This window comes from Scyliorhinus torazame, chromosome 6 (genome assembly GCF_047496885.1).
Source record: "Scyliorhinus torazame isolate Kashiwa2021f chromosome 6, sScyTor2.1, whole genome shotgun sequence".
Classification (NCBI taxonomy): domain Eukaryota; kingdom Metazoa; phylum Chordata; class Chondrichthyes; order Carcharhiniformes; family Scyliorhinidae; genus Scyliorhinus; species Scyliorhinus torazame.
Window position 1 is genome coordinate 306705358 of NC_092712.1, and position 19556 is coordinate 306724913.

The following is a 19556-nucleotide window of genomic DNA, read 5'->3' on the forward strand; positions in this document are numbered from 1 at the left end:
GTACTTTGGGCTGCATTGTAGGATGAGACAAGGGTGCCTGCTCTGCCCGTCCCATGGGTTTATGCCTTGGTGATAGAGCCATTGGCAATAGCGCTCAGGGTGTTGATGGATTGGAAAGGAACTGAGCGGGGGTGGGTGCCAAGTATAGGCAGCATTGGAGGGATCATGCAGACTGAGGGAATCTGGCCAGTTTTCGGCGTGCAAATTGAACGTGGGGAAGAGCGAGCTGTTTCCAATCAATGCTAGAGGGCAAGAGAGGAGGTTGGGGGAGTTGCTGTTCAGGGTGGTGGGGGTGAGTTTTAGATATTTAGGAATCCAGGTGGGTCCAGCTACACAAATTGAACTTGGCACAATTGGTAAAGGGAATAAAGGTGGATTTTAAGAGGCGGGATGTGTTACTACTGTCACTGGCTGTGCGCATGCAGACAGTGAAAATGACTATGTTGCCCAGGTTCTTGTTTGTGTTCCAAAACCTCTCTATCTTTGTTCCCAAATCCTTTTCCAGGAAGGTTAATGGGATAATTTTGGGGTTTGTGTTTTGGGGGGGGTGGGGGGGGGGGGGGGGGGACACCACGGTGAAATGGATGCTCCTGGAGAGGGGGTGGGGGGAGAGGCTAACGTTGCTGAATCTGATAAATTGTTATTGGCCGACCAACATTGCAGTGGGAGCGATTTGGGGGCAGATGGAGGTGGCGGCGTGCAGGAGAGCGGTGTTTGAGGGCACTGTTGTTGCCACCTCTTCCATTCTCACCATTCAGGGACTCTGAGCCCAGTGGTGGTTTTGATGTTACAAGTGTGGAGCCAATGCAGGCAACATTTTGGGCTGGAGGGCATGTCGTTGTAGGCGCCGATATGCGGCCACCATAGGTTTGTGCCAGCGTGGGTGGATGTGAGGTTCCAGGGGATTTGGATTTTGTTCATTGTCAGGTGTACCGAGGTATAGTGAAAAGTATTTTTTTGCAAGGAGCTCAACAGATCATTAAGTACATGAAAAGAAAAGGAAATAATAGAAAATATATAATAGGGCAATATAAGGTACACAATGTAACCACATGAACACTGGCATCGGGTGAAGACCATAAGACATAGGAGCGGAAGTAAGGCCATTCGGCCCATCAAGTCCACTCCACCATTCAATCATGGCTGATTTCAACTCCATTTACCCGCTCTCTCTCCATAGCCCTTAATTCCTCGAGAAATCAAGAATTTATCAACTTCTGTCTTAAAGACACTCAACGTCCCGGCCTCCACCGCCCTCTGTGGCAATGAATTCCACAGACCCACCACTCTCTGGCTGAAGAAATTTCTCCTCATCTCTGTTCTAAAGTGACTCCCTTTTATTCTAAGGCTGTGCCCCCGGGTCCTAGTCTCCCCTGCTAATGGAAACAACTTCCCTACATCCACCCTATCTAAGCCATTCATTATCTTGTAAGTTTCTATTAGATCTCCCCTCAACCTCCTAAACTCCAATGAATATAATCCCAGGATCCTCAGACGTTCATCGTATGTTAGGCCTACCATTCCTGGGATCATCCGTGTGAATCTCCGCTGGACCCGCTCCAGTGCCAGTATGTCCTTCCTGAGGTGTGGGGCCCAAGATTGCTCACAGTATTCTAAATGGGGCCTAACTAATGCTTTATAAAGCTTCAGAAGTACATCCCTGCTTTTATATTCCAAGCCCCTTGAGATGAATGACAACATTGCATTTGCTTTCTTAATTACAGACTCAACCTGCAAGTTTACCTTTAGAGAATCCTGGACTAGGACTCCCAAGTCCCTTTGCACTTCAGCATTATGAATTTTGTCACCGTTTAGAAAATATTCCATACCTCTATTCTTTTTTCCAAAGTGCAAGACCTCGCACTTGCCCACGTTGAATTTCATCAGCCATTTCTTGGACCACTCTCCTAAACTGTCTAAATCTTTCTGCAGCCTCCCCACCTCCTCCATACTACCTGCCCCTCCACCTATCTTTGTATCATCGGCAAACTTAGCCAGAATGCCCCCAGTCCCGTCATCTAGATCGTTAATATATAAAGAGAACAGCTGTGGCCCCAACACTGAACCCTGCGGGACACCACTCGTCACCGGTTGCCATTCCGAAAAAGAACCTTTTATCCCAACTCTCTGCCTTCTGCCTGGCAGCCAATCGTCAATCCATGTTAGTACCTTGCCTCAAATACCATGGGCCCTTATTTTACTTAGCAGTCTCCCGTGAGGCACCTTATCAAAGGCCTTTTGGAAGTCAAGATAGATAACATCCATTGGCTCTCCTTGGTCTAACCTATTTGTTTTATCTTCAAAGAACTCTAACAGGTTTGTCAGGCACGACCTCCCCTTACTAAATCCATGCTGACTTGTCCTAATCTGACCCTGCACTTCCAAGAATTTAGAAATCTCATCCTTAACAATGAATTCTAGAATCTTGCCAACAACCGAGGTTAGGCTAATTGGCCTATAATTTTCCATCTTTTTCCTTGTTCCCTTGAACAGGGGGGTTACAACAGCGATTTTCCAATCCTCTGGGACTTTCCCTAACTCCAGTGACTTTTGAAAGATCATAACTAACGCCTCCACTATTTCTTCAGCTATCTCCTTTAGAACTCTAGGATGTAGTCCATCTGGGCCCGGAGATTTACCAATTTTTAGACCTCTTAGTTTCTCTAGCACTTTCTCCTTTGTGATGGCTACCATATTCAACTCTGCCCGCTGACTCTCCGGAATTGTTGGGATATTACTCATGTCTTCTACTGTGAAGACTGACGCAAAGTACTTATTTAGTTCCTCAGCTATTTCCTTGTCTCCCATCACAAAATTACTAGCGTCATTTTGGAGCGGCCCAATGTCAACTTTTGCCTCCCGTTTGTTTTTAATGTATTTAAATAAACTTTTACTATCACTCCTAATGTTACTGGCTAGCCTACCTTCATATTTGATCCTCTCTTTCCTTATTTCTCTCTTTGTTATCCTCTGTTTGTTTTTGTAGCCTTCCCAATCTTCTGACTTCCCACTACTCTTTGCCACATTATAGGCTTTCTCTTTTGCTTTGATGCATTCCCTAACTTCCTTTGTCAGCCATGGCTGCCTAATCCCCCCTCTGATAACCTTTCTTTTCTTTGGGATGAACCTCTGTACTGTGTCCTCAATTACTCCCAGAAACTCCTGCCATTGCTGTTCTACTGTCTTTCCCACTAGGCTCTGCTCCCAGTCGATTTTTGTCAGTTCCTCCCTCATGCCCCTGTGGTTACCTTTATTTAACTGTAACACCTTTACATCTGATTCTACCTTCTTTCTTTCAAATTGGAGATTGAATTCTACCATATTATGATCACTGCCTCCTAAGTGCTCCCTTACTTTAAGATCTTTAATCAAGTCTGGCTCATTACATGGGTGTAGTGTTAAAGAGGTCAGTACATCAGAGGGTCGTTTAGGAGTCTGGTAACAGCAGGGAAGAAGCTGTTTTTGAGTCTGTTCATGCATGTTCTCAGACTTTTGTATCTCCTGCCCGACGGAAGAAGTTGGAAGCGTGAATAAGCCGGGTGGGAGGGGTCTTTGATTATGCTGCCCGCTTTCCCCAGGCAGCAGGAGGTGCAGATGGAGTCAATGGATGGGAGGCAGGTTTGTGTGATGGACTGGGTTGTGTTCACGACTCTCTGAAGTTTCTTGCGGTCTTGGGCCGAGCAGTTGCCATACCAGGCTGTGATGCAGCCAGATAGGATGCTTTCTATGGTGCATCTGTAAAAGTTGGTAAGAGTTAATGTGGACATGCCGAATTTCCTTAGTTTCCGGAGGAAGTATGGATGCTGTTGTGCTTTCTTGGTGGTAGCATCGACGTCGGGGGACCAGGACAGATTTTTGGAGATGTGTACCCCTAGGAATTTTAAACTGCTAACCATCTCCACCTCAGCCCCGTTGATGCTGACAGGGGTGTGTACAGTACTTTGCTTCCTGAAGTCAATGACCAGCTCTTTAGTTTTGCTGGCTTTGAGGGATAGATTGTTGTCGCTGCACAACTCCACTAGGTTCTTGAGTGGTGGCAAGTGGGGATAGAGTACTTTAGGACTTGTTTCTAGGGGGCACATTTGCGGGGCTGGAGGAATTTTGAGTTGCCCAAGGGCTTTAGATACCTGCAGGTGAGGGAGAAGAGAGGTGTCGTCCTTGGGAGCTGCCACCTCTGATGTTGTAGGACAAGTTTTTGTCGGCGGACGATCTGAGGGAGGGAAGGGTGTTGGACATTTACAAGGAATTGATGGCGAGAAAGGTGCTCCAGTGGAGGAGATTAAGCGCAAGTGGGAGAAGGAGCTGGGAGGGGAGGTGCAGACCTTGATGTGGGCAGAGGCCTTGCAGAGAGTGAACGCGTCCTCATCTTGTGCGAGGTTAAGCCTCATGCAGTTTAAGGTGGTGCATAGGGACCACATGATGGTGGCGAGGATGAGCAGGTTCTTTGGAGTGGAAGACAGGTGTGGCTGGTATGCGTGCGGGGGGGGGTCACTTCCACATCTTTTGGTGTGTCCAAAACTCCAGTGGTTCTGGCCAGCATTCTCAAATGTTATGCCTGAAGTTCTGGGTGTGCGGGTAGCCCCAAGTCTGGAGGTGGTGATATTTGGAATGCCTGAAGTCCAGGTGGGGAAAGAGGCCGGTATTGGTCTTAGCCCGGAGGTGGATTTTGTTCTGTTGGCGGGACTCGGCTATTGGTGAGTTACCTGGCAGAATTCTTGCTGTTGGAGAAGGTCAAGTTTGCTCTGCGGGGATGGAAACAGTTTGTTGACTTATTCAAGGAAGATTGAGGGGTCAGCAGTGGTGGGAAGATGACGTATGGTGGGGTGTTGGTATCAGTGAGGTTGGAGATTTGTGGCTGTTTGTTCAGGTTGGTCTTCTGATATTTTTGTGTATATGTTTAAAAAGCATTGAATAAAAATATTTTTTTTAAAGAAAGTAGTATTGACAAAATACAGACAAAGGAGGTGGGAAAGAAACCGGCTGAGGCAGTGATAATTGAAAGCACTGTTGCAAATAGGTCATGGAATAACAGATATTTTCATGAGAAAATGGAATAGCATAAATTTTAATGACCATATCAAGCTAAAAATAAGGATTAATGTACCAAAAATGCTACATAATGGTTGAGTATATGAAAGCATTCAGAATAGTGTTGGAGAGTTAAAAGCATTAATAATAATGGAGGGATGTGGCATGTAAAGCTGCAGCAGAGTAGTAGCTTAAGGTTAGACAGGACTGCAAACAATATTCTTGCTTAAACATTTTCAGGAGAAATTGGGAAGGGGTTAAGGAAGTTGGTTAAGGCGATTGGGTTGTCTGGGTGGCAAGGCAGGAGGAACTTGCAGATATGGAGGGGTGGAAAGATGGGGTGCCATTAGGGGTTTAAATAAGCGTATGAGCGCTTAAAATTTGAAGCATGGGTTGTGGGGAGTGGGGTGGGGCGGTGCCTGGAGCCAATGTAGGTTAACCAGGACAGGGTGATGGGAGAGTGGGATTTCTTTTGCGATTATTGTTTATTTCCCTCGGTATTTCTGGGTTTTTTTCCTTGGAGAATATGTTGCTGCTGTAACTGAAGGACTCCAAACATTTTGCTATAATTAATCAGTGCTAATCTCAGCTTCCTCTCCCGCTTCAAATCCTATCGGCCTTTTTTCCACCGTTACCATTGCTAAAATTGCCACCCCTCACCTTTTCAATTGAATTATCCCCACCAGCCTTAAGATTTGATGCATTCTGCCATTCCACTTCCTTCACCATCTCTGCTCCTTGGATTTTGTGGATAGGTGTGTGCTCTCCTGTTTTCTATCCTACCTTTCCAATTTAGTCAGCTATCCCCCTGCATTGACTTAACCTCCAAGATACCCTTGAGGATGATCCAGAGCTCTATCTTTGCTTTCCTCCTATGCTTTAGCAAAATATGACCCGTTGGTGGTGACATTAAGTAGAACATGAGATCAGCTTCCTTGCACATTATCTTAAACCCATCTTTATACCTCAAATACCAATATCAAGTGTAAAAGGTTATTGCCAATGGCTTTTTGGACATCTTAATTAAATAAAATGTTCCTGGGTTTAACATTGGCGAAACCAACCTATCCAAGGTATAAACAAGTGCCAAATTCTAGCTGAACCCAGTTCATTCAGGCTGAATTGACACAATCTGTATTCTGTCAGACCTTGAACTGAGTTTAAGACTGCCATAATGTAGACTCTCTCTTGTCTAGCTGTTAGAGCAGAGTTAGCCAACAGCATAGTGAAGTGACTGGCCTAACTTATGGTATTTATTCATGGCTGTTTGAGCAAGAAGCAAGCCTAATGGAGATTTGGGAAATCTAGCAATGTTAAGCTCTCACATATACTTAACAGTTCTGTCTATCCACCTCGTGAATAGTCCTCTTTTAGAGGCAGAGGCTATGGTGGCATAGATGAGTGGTGTTGGCCCAGGGCCAACTGATATCATTTGTTCTATTCCGCTTGGCTCTCTTTTCCACCAGCTGGACATTTCTTTAGCCCTCTGCTTTTTCCCATGCCGTTTTTGACTTCTCATCTCCTGGCACTTCAGTCAGTAGAACCACTTTTCACCCTGGCTAACCCCTCACCAATATATCATCCAGCACACTCCCATCAGCAGTGCATGCATGTTCCGCTAACTACATTTCAGAACTTTAAGGGTGTAATAATCCACAGGAGGCAGGGGTTCTGCCAGCTGGCATTCCTCGGCGCTTCTTCCTGCTCCTCGTGTCCGGGTCTGTCACCTCTGTGTCATCCGCCGGGTCGTTCTCTGATGTGGGTGGGGTGTACCTTATAGGTGCCCGTCTTTTCCTTGATGACCTCCTTGGAAGTTGTTCTTCCTCCTCGGGGAGTGGTGTCGCGGCGGCCTCATCGAACGTGTCCATCTCCGACTCTGACGACTGGATGACGGGGTCTGGAGAAATTGCTCGGGGCTGGGGTGTGGGTATCTTTTCCGTCTGGGCTATCCCAGCTTGAGGCGGTCCTGCTTCGCCTGCCTCCAGGTGTGGTTCCGCTGCCCTTATTTGGTCTAGGTGTTTACCTCCTATCGAAACTTATGGGCCCTGTTTGGGACTCTACCGTGCCTTTGACCCACGTTGGTCCATTCCCATAATTCTTCACCCAAATTTGGGAAAAGGAGACTCAGCCTCGTTCGCAGCCGCCTTCCCATTAAGAATTCAGCTGGCGGTATGCCCGTTGTGGAATGCAGTGTGGTCCTGTAATCAAACAGCCAGCGGGAGAGCTTTGTGTGCATTGACGCTGCCGGCTGCTGCTTGAGTCCCGCTTTTAGTGTCTGGACCGCTCTCTCTGCAAGGCCGTTGGACGCTGGATGGTAAGGGGCCGTTTTGATGTGGCGGACTCAGTTTCCCTTTAGGAATTTTCCAAATTCCCCACTTGTGACTGCCGTTCCATTGTCCGACACCAATACCTCCGGAAGTCCATGTGTTGCAAACGAGGCCCTGAGCTTTTCAATTGTCGATGCTGTGCTTGCCGCGTTTACCCGGTGGACGTCCAACCATTGAGTGGGCGTCCACTATCACCAAAAACATTGAGCCCATGAAAGGGCCGGCGTGGTCAATACGCAGGCGGGTCCACGGTCTGCCTGGCCATTCCCACGGGTGCAATGGTACAGCTGGTGGCACTCTTTGCCCCTGTTGGCACTCCTGGCACCGACGTACCAAGGCTGCTATGTCTGTGTCCAATCCTGGCCACCAAACGTAGCTTTGAGCTAGCATCTTCATTTTAGACACCCCTGGGTGTCCGTGATGTAACTCGATTAAGATTGCCCGACGGCCCTGAGCTGGGACTATTACCCGGGATCCCCATAATAGGATACTGTCTTCTACGGTTATTTGGTCCCTTCTGCTCCAGTATGGGTGCATCTGGGGCTCCACTGCTCTCTCCAGTTCCCCTGTTAGCAGTAAATGCTTCACCTTGGCTAAAACGGGGTCTTTTTGCATCCACAACCGAATATGTTGTGCGTCCACTGGTAAGGTGTCCAAAGAGTCATTACTGTCTCCTCTACTTTCGGTATTAGCGGCGGGGTGTCTGGGAGGGGAAGTCTGCTCAAAGCATCTGCATTTGCTACTCGCGTTCCCGGTCTGTGCTCCAGAACGTATCTCTACGCCGCCAGTAGCAACGCCCAGCGTTGGATTCTAGCTGATGCAATCGGGGGTATTGACTTGTCTTCTTTTAATAACCCTAATAACTGCTTCTGGTCCGTCACTATGGTGAATTTCCGCCTGTACAGATGCTGGTAATTTTTTTACTGCAAATCTCACCGCCAGTCCTTCCTTCTCTATTTGGGCGTACTTTCTCTCAGCCATCGCCAAGGTCCTCGAAGCATAGGCTATTGGCCGTTTTTCCCTTTTCGTTCCTCTATGGGCTAAGACCGCTCCTACCCCATAAGATAATGCGTCACATGTGACCACCAACTCCTTCCTTGGGTCATAATGCTCTAGGACATTTTTGGATGACAGCTGTTCCTTAATGTTCCTAAATGCTCTGTTTTGGCAGGCGGACCATTTCCATTCTTGTCCCTTTTTTTAGTAGCTGGTGGAGGGGTTCTAGGATAGACGCCCTATTTTCAATAAATTTGCCATAATAGGTTACCAACCCTAGAAATGATCGTAGCTCCTGGACCGTGGTGGGAGCTGGGGATTCTTTTATTGCCCTTACTCTGTCTTCCAATGGGTGTAAGCCCAACCCGTCTACTTTATGTCCCAGATACGTCACTTCTGTGGCCAGAAAAACAAATTTTTCTCTTTTCAGCCGTATGCCTGCCTTTGCGAAACGCCTGAGCATTTCCTCCAGGTTCCTTAAGTGTTCCCTGTTTGTCCTACCCGTGATTAAGACATCGTCCAAATAAATCGCCACCTGCGATAGTTCCTGCAGAATATTTTCCATCGTACGCTGGAATATAGCACAGGCTGATGACACACCGAAAGGTAGCCTAGTATAACGAAAAAGTCCCTTCAGGGTGTTGATCGTAGCGAACCTCTGGGAGTCCTTGTCCAGTTTTAACTGCAGGTAGGCGTGGCTCATGTCCAGTTTCGTGAACAAACGCCCACCTGCCAATTTGGCATACAGGTAGTCTATTTTCGGGATCGGGTATTTGTCCAGCAGTGCGTATTTGTTTACCGGCGGTTTGAAATCTCCAGACATATCGAGCCGTCTGGCTTCAAAATTGGTACCACCGGCGCTGCCCGTTCCGAGAACTGTACTGGTCTGATAATGCCGTTGCGCCGTAACCATTCTATTTCGACATCTACTTTCTTCCTTAATGCAAAAGGTACAGGCCTGGCCTTGCAAAATTTCGGAAGGGCTTCTGGGTCCACGTGCAAAGTTGCTTTGGCGCCTATAATTTCCCCCAAACCTTCTTGGAAGACCTCTGGGTATTTTTGGAGTACTCCACTCAACTGCCCGCTTCCACTCTGGAAAATTTTCATCCAATCTAATTTCAGGTCTTTCAGCCAGTTCCGTTCTATTAAGTTTGGTCCGGAGCCCTCTACTATCGTCAACGGTAATCTGAGCAATTGTTTGTCGTATTCCAAGGGTACCTGAGTTGTGCCTAGAATTTCCAGGGGTTCCCCCGTGTAAGTTTTAAGTTTCATCGATGTTTTTGTTAGGGTTAATGGCTGAAGTCCATCTTTGATTTTTTTTAAATGCTGCCACTCCCATTACTGATACGGCCACACCCGTGTCTATTTCCATTATTGTCGGCCGACGGTTCACCCATGGGGTAATCTTAATAGGTTCTGCTTTCTTCGTCGCAATATTATATAACTGTTCCCCTTCAGAGGAGGAGGAGCCGTCTAGGTTGTGTACTTCCCTGCGTCCCCACCTGCTATTCCTCTTTTGCCACCTTCTCCTAGGGTTTCTGTTACCCCACTCTGTCTGGTGCCAGAAACGGTCCTTCTCTGTTGGGGGAGCCTCAGCCGGTAGTTCCCTCTGACTCCAGTTAGTCCCAGCAGACTTGGGGGCAGTTCTGGGGTTTTCCTTTGGCCCTCTATTCCTCAGGCTTTTCCTGAGAGTGGCTATCTGGTAGCTGGACCCGTTGTGGTAGTCCCTCTCAAAGGTATCTACCTCCATTGGCGTGCCCTGTAGTCCCTGCGCCCCACTTGCTGCCTTTTCTAGCGACAGTGCAAGCTGTAACGCCCGCCTGCAGTCTAGCTGCCTTTCCGCCAACACACGCTTCTGTATTGTGAGGTCATTTATGCCACATACTAACCGGTCCCGAAGCATTTCATTTAGCGTCGGGCCGAACTCACATTTTTCCACCAGCCTTCTCAGGCGGGTCAAGAAATTTGTGACTGACTCTGTCTTCCCGCTTTGTTGTGTAGAATCTGTACCTACGCAAAATGAGGGGTGTTTTTGGGTCATACTGCTCTTCCACCAATTTTGTTAATTCTTGGAAAGGTATCGTGTCCGGCATATCGGGATAAGTTAGACTACGTATAATGGTGAAGGCCGAGGGTCCGCACGCCGACAGCAGGATAACCCGTTTCTTTTCATCCTTCATTATCTCATTGGACTGGAAGATGTAACATTCTCTCCACATACTGGGACCAGTCCTCAATAGTCGGGTCGAATGCATCTAACTTCCCAAAAAACACCATTTTTGAAATAGCAAGGCTTACCCTCCGAGTGTGGGAGCTGGTCTCCACAAGGTTCTTTGTTTACCTCGTAGCCACTGTAATAATCCACAGGATGCAGGGGTACCGTCACCACACCAATATTTATTTGCAATAACTATATCCAAGAGCAGTTCCAAACAGTGCTGCCAGCATTCCAGTCAACCTCAGACTGGTTCACAAAGCCTACACAGGTGCTTATATGGGCCCACTCAATGAGCTATCATTGAGGGAGCCCATACTCCAATTGGCCAACCAATAATGCCAATTGGAGGTCATTACAAAGGGCCTTGTAGCATCCCCCCCTCCCCCCCCCCCCCCCCCCCCAAATCCAATTTCTTCCCCCTTCTGTTTGTGAATCCTGTGCAAATTGGGTATCAGAATTCCCTATATAATCATATTTACTACGAAAGTACTTCATGTAGCTGAAGAACAGTTTTGTGAGGTTTTGAAAGGCTCTCTATAAACCAGTTGACAAAGTGGAACCAGGCCACAACGTCAATGGAGGAGGTTGAAAAGGGCCATTTACCATCCAGGGAGGAGGTTGTGAAGGGTCATATACCATCCAGGGGGGAGATTGAGAAGGACATACCATTCAGGGGGGAGGTTGAGAAAGGCCATCCAGGGGGGAGGGTGAGAAGGGCCATATACCATCCAGGGAGGAGGTTGAGAAAGGCCATCCAGGGAGGAGGTTGAGAAGGGCCATATACCATCCAGGGAGGAGGTTGAGGAGGGCCATTTACCATCCAGGGAGGAGGTTGAGAAGGGCCATATACGATCCAGGGAGGAGTTTGAGAAAGACCATATACCATCCAGGGAGGAGGTTGAGAAAGACCATCCAGGGGGGGAGGTTGAGAACTGCCATATACCATCCAGGGGAGAGGTTGAGAACGGCCATTTACCATCCAGGGAGGAGGTTGAGAAAGACCATATACCATCCAGGGGGGAGGTTGAGAAAGACCATATACCAACCAGGGGGGAGATTGAGAAGGGCCATATACTACCATTCTGGCAGCAAGCATGAGCCCCAGTATTTTGTCCCTTGAGCACCTTCTCCCGAATCCTGCTACAAGGGTAAGGAATACAGTACCATCCAATCTAAAACCAGCCCTGTTGACTTTCTGGAAAACCCCTGACCCGAGAGAGTTTTCTGTTTGATCATTTTGGACTCCGTATGTTATGTTTTGGAATAAAGGAAAAAGGAAGGTTGCACAACTATCTCTCTCCCTGCCTTGCCTGAAATTCAGAAAGCCCTCATCTTGATATAACTCGTCTGTATTTGGAAGCTTGTGAAGCAGAGATGAGAGCGAGAGATCCCAAGGAAAGTTATTCACCGAAGTTCCTTTGAAAAGAACTTCCAACAAATGTAACCAGCGATTCATTGTTGCACATAGGACCACCAGATCAACAGTGTGTGTGTGTGTGTGTGTGTGTGTAAACCTCAACCACTTCTAACAGTCAATGGTAATCAGTGTCTTTTATTTTCTGGTGAGAGAACTTCAAATATGATTGGCTGCTTATCCTGTACAAGTAAAGGTATTCAATGTATCCTTGACTTAGCCAGGCCCAGCAATTGCTAGATCTTTTAGGGCAGCTTATTTCGAGGTCAGCTCTGGTAAGCGCTGTTGCCCTCACCAGTGACCAAAAAATCTGCGCCTTATTTTGCTTTCATGTTGTACATGTAGTTTTGTGTCGGAAGACTGCAGCTGCTCATAGGTGGCTGGCAATTGGATTTCTATAGGTCAAATCCACTTGATACTTGTGCAGACTTGTAGCTATTTGGATTTGTGTACTTCTCAGTCAACGTGATGTCATGCTTATGGTACATTTCTGTGACCTTATGAATTCGAATGCATTATCTATTCAAAATATAGATCAAGACAATGAATATCAAACTGCACACTTGGAAGCTTAGAACGTATTAAAATCATATTTTCTCTTTGTATCAGATCTGTCCAAGTAGCTGTTATTACAGACATTTGGTCAGCCCTCAACAATGGCTAAGATACTGAACCAGGCGCATAACTTTTTAAAGTTTTAATGCGGTTTGGAAAGATTGATTCATTCTGGGAGTGATAATATTAGAAATAAGGTTTGGTTACTTTAAAAACAAACTTGATTAAAACAAAAGAAAAGAAAACAATATTTAAACTTTTACTTCATGTTGTAACACTAAAAGATTATATGCAGTTTCTTAATCTTAACACACGTGTTACATTCTGATAGAGTAGAACACTCTATCAGAACATACAGCTCTCATGCCACTTTCACAGCAGACAAGGCAATACTTGCATTGACTAAGCAATTTTCTTCTTTTAGCGACATTGGTCAGAATCTTGTTCCAAAGCCTGCCGCTGTGGCAACTTTTTATGACCCCTCTTGATTTCCCAAAGCCTTCTCTGTAACTGTTCAAAACAGCAATTTTTCTTTCTTTTTCTCTCTATCTGTGTGTGTGTCTCTCCCTGTCTGTCTGTCTCTCTCTCTCTCTCTCTCTCTCTCTCTTTGTCTCTGTCTCTGTCTCTGTCTCTCTCTCTCTCTCTCGCGCTCTCTGTCTGTCTGTCTGTCTGTGTGTGTGTGTGTGTGTGTGTGTGTCCTGTCTGACTCTCTACACGCCACCCAACCCCTCAAACAAAGGTTCTCTCCTGCGGTGGCCAGACGTGAAACCATTATCTGTTTCTGCAAAAGAACTGAACTATGCCATTCATATGCACTAGCCTTCCATTTACGGACGAATAAGTCATCAGACTCTGTGATGGGCTAATAGCTTATCAAACAAGGTTGCCCCCGAAAGACACTGGTTCTTGAGTGGATCATTGTGGCTGAACCAGGGCCTCCTGTGTATTTCCACTAACGAGGTTAAGTCTGAATGAGCCACGGTAACCCTGGTTTTGTTCCTCTGAATCTTTTCCTTCAGTCTGTTTATCCCCTAGATTGCCTGCTACATTTTGGGCCCCATTTTTGGATCCAAGTTCTAATATCTCCCTATCATGACATGACATTAGGTGGACAAATGTAAAGATTAGCATCAAGAAACGGGTATTTAATATCCATGGATATTCGTTAAAGACGCAAAAGCAATGGAGCGGATGCAGAAAAGGATCACCTATATAGTTACAGGGTTGAGGAACTTCAGTTAGATCGATTGGGGATGTTGGGAGTATTTTCCTTGGAGAAGATGAGGTTGAGAAGAAGTTTAATCGAGGTTCTCAAAATCATGAGAGGTCTGGACGGAGTAGATGGGAAATATTTTTCCGACTGGTGAAATGATTAAGAGTGAGGACACAAACTAATTGACGAAAATAATGGAGACATGAGAAACGTTTTCACACAACAAATGATTGGGATCTGTAATGCAGTGCCTTGAGTGTGTGGTGGAGGCCGGTTCACTCGAGGCATTCAAGAGGAAATTGGATTATAAGCTGAAAAGAATGAATCTGCATGGTCACGTGATAGGAAATGGAGGAATGGTACTAGGTGAATTGCTCATTCAGATAACTAGTGCAGAAAGGATGGGTCGAATGCCAATGCTGTAACAATTCTGTGATTCATGATGATGTTTTTCAATAGTGTTCCACCATGACTCTTTCAGATAGCCAGCCACTAGTCTTAAATCCATGTTCTCATCAAATAAAGGTGGGATATATCTACTCACACTTTCATGAATATTTTTGTTTCTGCAGGTACACCTACTTTCTTGGATGCTTTGGGAGCTAATGGTACAACTAATATACAAAGCTCAGTAACAGGGGTTGCAGGACACAAGAGGAAATTTATAGATGACAGACGGGACCAACCTTTTGATAAGAGACTAAGATTCAGTGTGAGACAAACAGAAAGTGCCTACCGATACAGGGATATTGTTGTCAGGAAACAAGACGGGTTTACACACATTTTACTTTCCACCAAGTCATCAGAAAATAATTCCTTAAATCCAGAGGTGAGTAGATTTTTTTCCCCTAATTGTTGCTTTTGTCTGAAGAACAGCAATTCCATTCCAAATACAGATCGTTGCTTATTTCAGTTACTTTGTTGATCAAGAACATGAGATAAGTGCAGCACTTTCGACAGGTCCAAAGCACTTAGTGTAGTCACTGTTGTAATGTAGAAAATGCGAAAGTCAATCTGCACAAGTGTGTACAAACAACAATGTGACAATGATAATCTGTTCTAGTGATGGTAATTGAGGAATAAATATTGACCAGGATCCTGGGGATAGCATTCTTGCTCTTTGAAATTGTGCTTTGGAATTTTATACATCCACCTCAAAGAGCAGAAGGGGTTTCAGTTTACCATTGCATGTTGAATTACGGTATGGGTCTAGATTTGTATGCTCAGGTCTCTGGAATGGGACTTGAACCCACAACCTTCTGACTCCGAGACGAGAGTGCTACCAATTGAGCCACAGCTGACATGTAATCAACAGTCATTTCTTTGATTCTAGCCAGAGGAGCAAGTTCCAATAAGCATGAAAGAATGTTGATGCATTTCTAATTGTAAGTTTCTGTTAGCCGGGTCTTCCTTGTGCAACTTAAAATATACCAAAAATTTGCCTAGTTGTATGGCTTGGTGCACCACCTGTCGGGAAAATGCTGATACTACAATGCTGATACTACAATGCTTATTAAAAACAGTTGGATGCACAAAATGTTTAGCAGCTTGCTTTCTCATAAGAAATCCTTTGGGTTCAGCTGTTGCACTAAATGTTGAATTGTCATAAATATGCAATTTGCATAGCTTATTTGTTCCAGAGAAATATTCAGATAGAATGCGTGTGAACCAAATACAGATATTCCCCTCACCACCAGGTACTTTTGCTTTGATAATTGTCTGTATTAACCTTTTGAACATCTGGCTGTAAGTATTGTAAGTTATTACAGAATTAGGTTTTGTATTTGCAGCTTGGACAGGGTGAGAAGCTGGGCGTTTGGTGAGTGAAGGTATCTTGACGGTTAATCTCTAGCTCCAGTCTTGTTTACAATTAACATTTAACTGAAGTTAACTATTTGTGCTAAAACCACGTTTCTTCACGTTTCTTCCAGCCTTAGGCAATGATACACAAGTTCTCTACAGGAGAGGAGCTGTAGTTAGTTAATTAGGTTGGTAGTTTAATCTAGTTTCTGTAGCTGCAGGAGCACTGACTCTTCTGAGAGTCGGTAGTATAAATACAGGAGTCTGAATGCAGCTTACACTGAGTTCGGTATGTACAGAGTGAGAAGCTGGGATTACAATGAGTGAAGGAGTTTGCTGAAGAGGGGAAGGACATGCTCCTTTCTTCAACATTTTCTGCCCCTTTCTTTAATACAGGGGAAGAAGTTGATCAGTGAGTAACTGCTTATTATTCTGCTATTCTACTTAGTTTGTGGTTAAATAAAGGCGGGGCAGGGGCAGCATGGTGGCACAGTGGTTAGCACTGCTGCCTCACGCCGCCGAGGACCTAGGTTCTATCCAAGCCCTGGGTGACTATCTGTGTAAAATTTGCACATTCTCCCCGTGTCTGCATGGGTCCCACCCCCACAACCCAAAGATGTGTAGGGCAGGTGGATTGGCCATGCTAAATTACCCCATAATTGGAAAAAATAAAGAATTGGGTACTTTAAATTTATAAAAAGCAAAGGCAGGGCAGCTTGTTTGGGTGGAATGTGCATCCTGTGGCATGTGGGAAGTCATAGACAATGCATGCTGGAAGTGCAACCATCTGCAGAAGCTCACGCTCTGTGTCAGAACTGAATTGGTGCATTTTTTAGTGCACCTGTAAGGCCGAGTATTATGTGGATAGCGCGCTTGAGTAACATCGCAGGTTTAGGAACAATTCACTAGGGAGGGAATGGGCGACTGCCAGGCAATCCGAGAACCAGAAAGATAATGCACATGTCCCCTGAGTTGATCGCGCTAGCTAACTGATTTTCTGTTTTGAGTTCCTCACAAGAACTGAAGAAGAGTGAAGTCCGTGATATCATGGGTGGCTCAGCTGCATATGAGGGGAGAGAGAAGAGTGCGAGAGTAATAGTGATAGGGGATTCATTAATTAGGGCAACAGACAGGTGTTTCTGCAGCGGTAGACGTGTCTCCATGGTGGTGAGCTCCCTCCCTGGTTCCAGGGTCAAGGATGTTGTAGAGCAACGGCAGTGCATTCCTGGGAGGGGAGGGTGGGGGGGAAGAGAGAGAGGACCACATACCAGAAGAATTGGTGTACGAGGGAGGATTTGAGACATTGGGACCAGTTCTGGGGCAGGTGGGACCTTGGTTACAGATGAACAGAACCCGGACTAACATAGTCACTGAGGTTGTCTGGTGCTATTGAGGAGGGTTGGAACTAGTTTGGCAGGGAATGGGAACCTGAGGGGTAGCTCATTTTGGAATGAAGGAAAACTTAATAGGAAATATTAAGCAAAATTAGAAGGCAGGTGAAGTGAATGCAAGCATCAAGTCGGATCAGAATGTGGAATAACGTTATAAAGACAAAGTTTAGACCACTCTATCTGATTGCAAACAACATTTGCAACAAGGTATATGATTGGAAGGCACTGTAAGTATGATTTAATTGCCATTACAGAGACATGGTTACAGAGTGACCCAAGGATGGGAACCAAAAATTGAAGGATATTTGTCATTTGGGGGAATATGGCAAACAAAAGGTGGGTTAGCACTGTTAATGAGTGACAAGATCAATACATTAGTGAGAGAGAACCTTTGACCGGAGGATCAAAATATAAAATCAGTTTGGGTGGAGCAAAGAAATCAAACCTATTGATGAGAGTTATTTATTTACCACCAAACTGTAGTGGTAATGTTGGGCATGGTATAAATCAGGAAATAAAGCTGCATTAAACATAGGGAATGCAGTAATAATGGGTGACTTCAATTTGCATATAGGTTGGGTAAACCTATTTAGCACTAATGCTGTGGAGAATTAAGTCCTGGAGTGTGTACAGGCTAACATGTTGAAGAACAAACAATGAAAGTACAAGGGATAAATATGGGATTGGGAAAATACATTAAAAGATTTGACGTTGGACAGGCAATGGCTAGTATTTAAAGGAGTATTACATGTTTTACAATGAATATGCATTCTGTAAGGCACAAAAGCACAATAGGAAAGGTGAATCAACTGTGGCTAACAGAGGAACTTGAGGATTGCACTATATCGAAGGAAGTGACTTATAACGTTGGCAGAAACCCCAGCAATTTAAAATCCAGCAAAGGGGGGCCAAGAAACTGATAAAGAAAAAGACCATTTGAATGCAAGCTAGTGAGAAACATAAAGGCAGGCTGACTGTAAAAGCATCTTTAGGTATGTGAAAAGGAAAAGATTGTTAAGGACAAATGCTTGTCCATTGCAGGTGGAGAGAGAAGAATTTAGAATGGAAAATAAGGGTATGTTGGAGAAACTAAACAATCGCTTTGTGTCTGCCTTCACGAAGGAAGGTACAGAACATCTCCCAGAAATAGTAGGAACCAAGGCTTGGTATTAATAAAGAGGTAATGCTTGAAAAATTAATTGGATTGAAGGTTGATAAATCCCCTGGGCTAGATGAGCTACATCCCAGAGTGTTGAAGGAGTTGGCTATAGAGAAGGTCCATTGGTGATTATCATTCTAAATTTTATAGACTGTAATGTAACAAATGGAACCCCACTATTTAAGAAGGGAGGAAGAGAGAAAACTGGTTGGCCGACCGAAAACAAAGTAGAAAATAAATGTGTCTTAGTGCCAGGCAGTAACAAGTGCAGTGCCATGGGATCAGTGCTACGACCCCAGCTATTCGCAATGTATATTAATGATTTAGATGAGCGAACTAAATATAATATCTCCAAATTTGCAGATGACACAAGGCTGGGTGGGGCAGGGGAGGGGATGGTGAACTGTGAGGAGGATTCAGATATGCTTCAGTGTGATTTGGACAAGTTAAGTGAGTTGGCAAATGCATGGCAGATGCAGTATAAATGTGAGGTTATCCACTTTGGTAACAAAAACAGGAAGGCACATTATTATCTGAATGGCTATAGATTGAGAGAGGAGAACGTGCAGGGAGACCCCAATGTCCTTGTACGCTACTTGCTGAAGTAAGCATGTAGGTGCAGCAGATGGTGCAGAAGACAGATGGTATGTTGGCCTTCATAGTGAGAGAGTTTGAGTACAGGAGCAAGGGTGTCTTACTGCAGTTATACAGGGCATTGTTGAGACCATACTTAGAACATTGTATGCAGTTTAGGCCTCCTTGTCTCGAGGAAGAATGTTCTTGCTATAGAGGGAGTGCAGCGAAGGTTTATCAGACTGATTCCTGGGGTGGTGAGACTAATGTATGAGAAGGGATCGAGTGGGTTAGGATTACTTTTTTTGGAGGCTAGAAGAATGAGGGGGATCTTGCAGAAACCTATAAAATCCTAACAGGACTAGATGGGGTCGATACAGCAAGGAAGTTACCAATGGTGGGGCAATCAAGAACGGGGGGGGGGTCACAGTCTAAGGATATGGGGTAAACCATTAAGGACTGAGATGAGGAGAGATTTCTTCGCCCAGAGAGTGGTGAGCCTGTGGAATCCTCTACCATAGAAAGCAATTAGGCCAAAGTATTTCAAGAAGGAGTTAAATATAGCTCTTGGGACTAAAGGGATGGGGGGGGAAACAGGTTACTGAGTTGGATGATCGGCCGTTATCATAATGAATGACCGAGCAGGTCATCAGTATTCACCAAAGAGAAGGAATTGGTAGATGTTGAGTCTGGAGAAGGGTGTGTAGATAGCCTGGGTCACATTGAGATCCAAAAAGACGAGGTGTTGGGCGCCTTAAAAAATATTAAGGTAGATAAGTCCACAGGGCCTGATGGGATCTACCCCAGAATACTGAAGGAGGCTGGAGAGGAAATTGCTGAGGCCTTGACAGAAATCTTTGGATCCTCGCTGTCTTCAGAGGA

The 19556-nt window shown here is 45.3% G+C and overlaps 1 protein-coding gene across 1 annotated transcript in view; it reads left to right on the top strand.

Moving 5' to 3' along the window:
* cdyl (chromodomain protein, Y-like) overlaps positions 1-19556 on the top strand; it is a 267295-nt gene that overhangs the window by 229967 nt on the left and 17772 nt on the right. The window contains exon 3 of the mRNA XM_072510000.1: positions 14324-14580. Within this exon, the coding sequence (XP_072366101.1) occupies positions 14324-14580 (257 nt within the window). The remainder of the gene's footprint in view (positions 1-14323; positions 14581-19556) is intronic.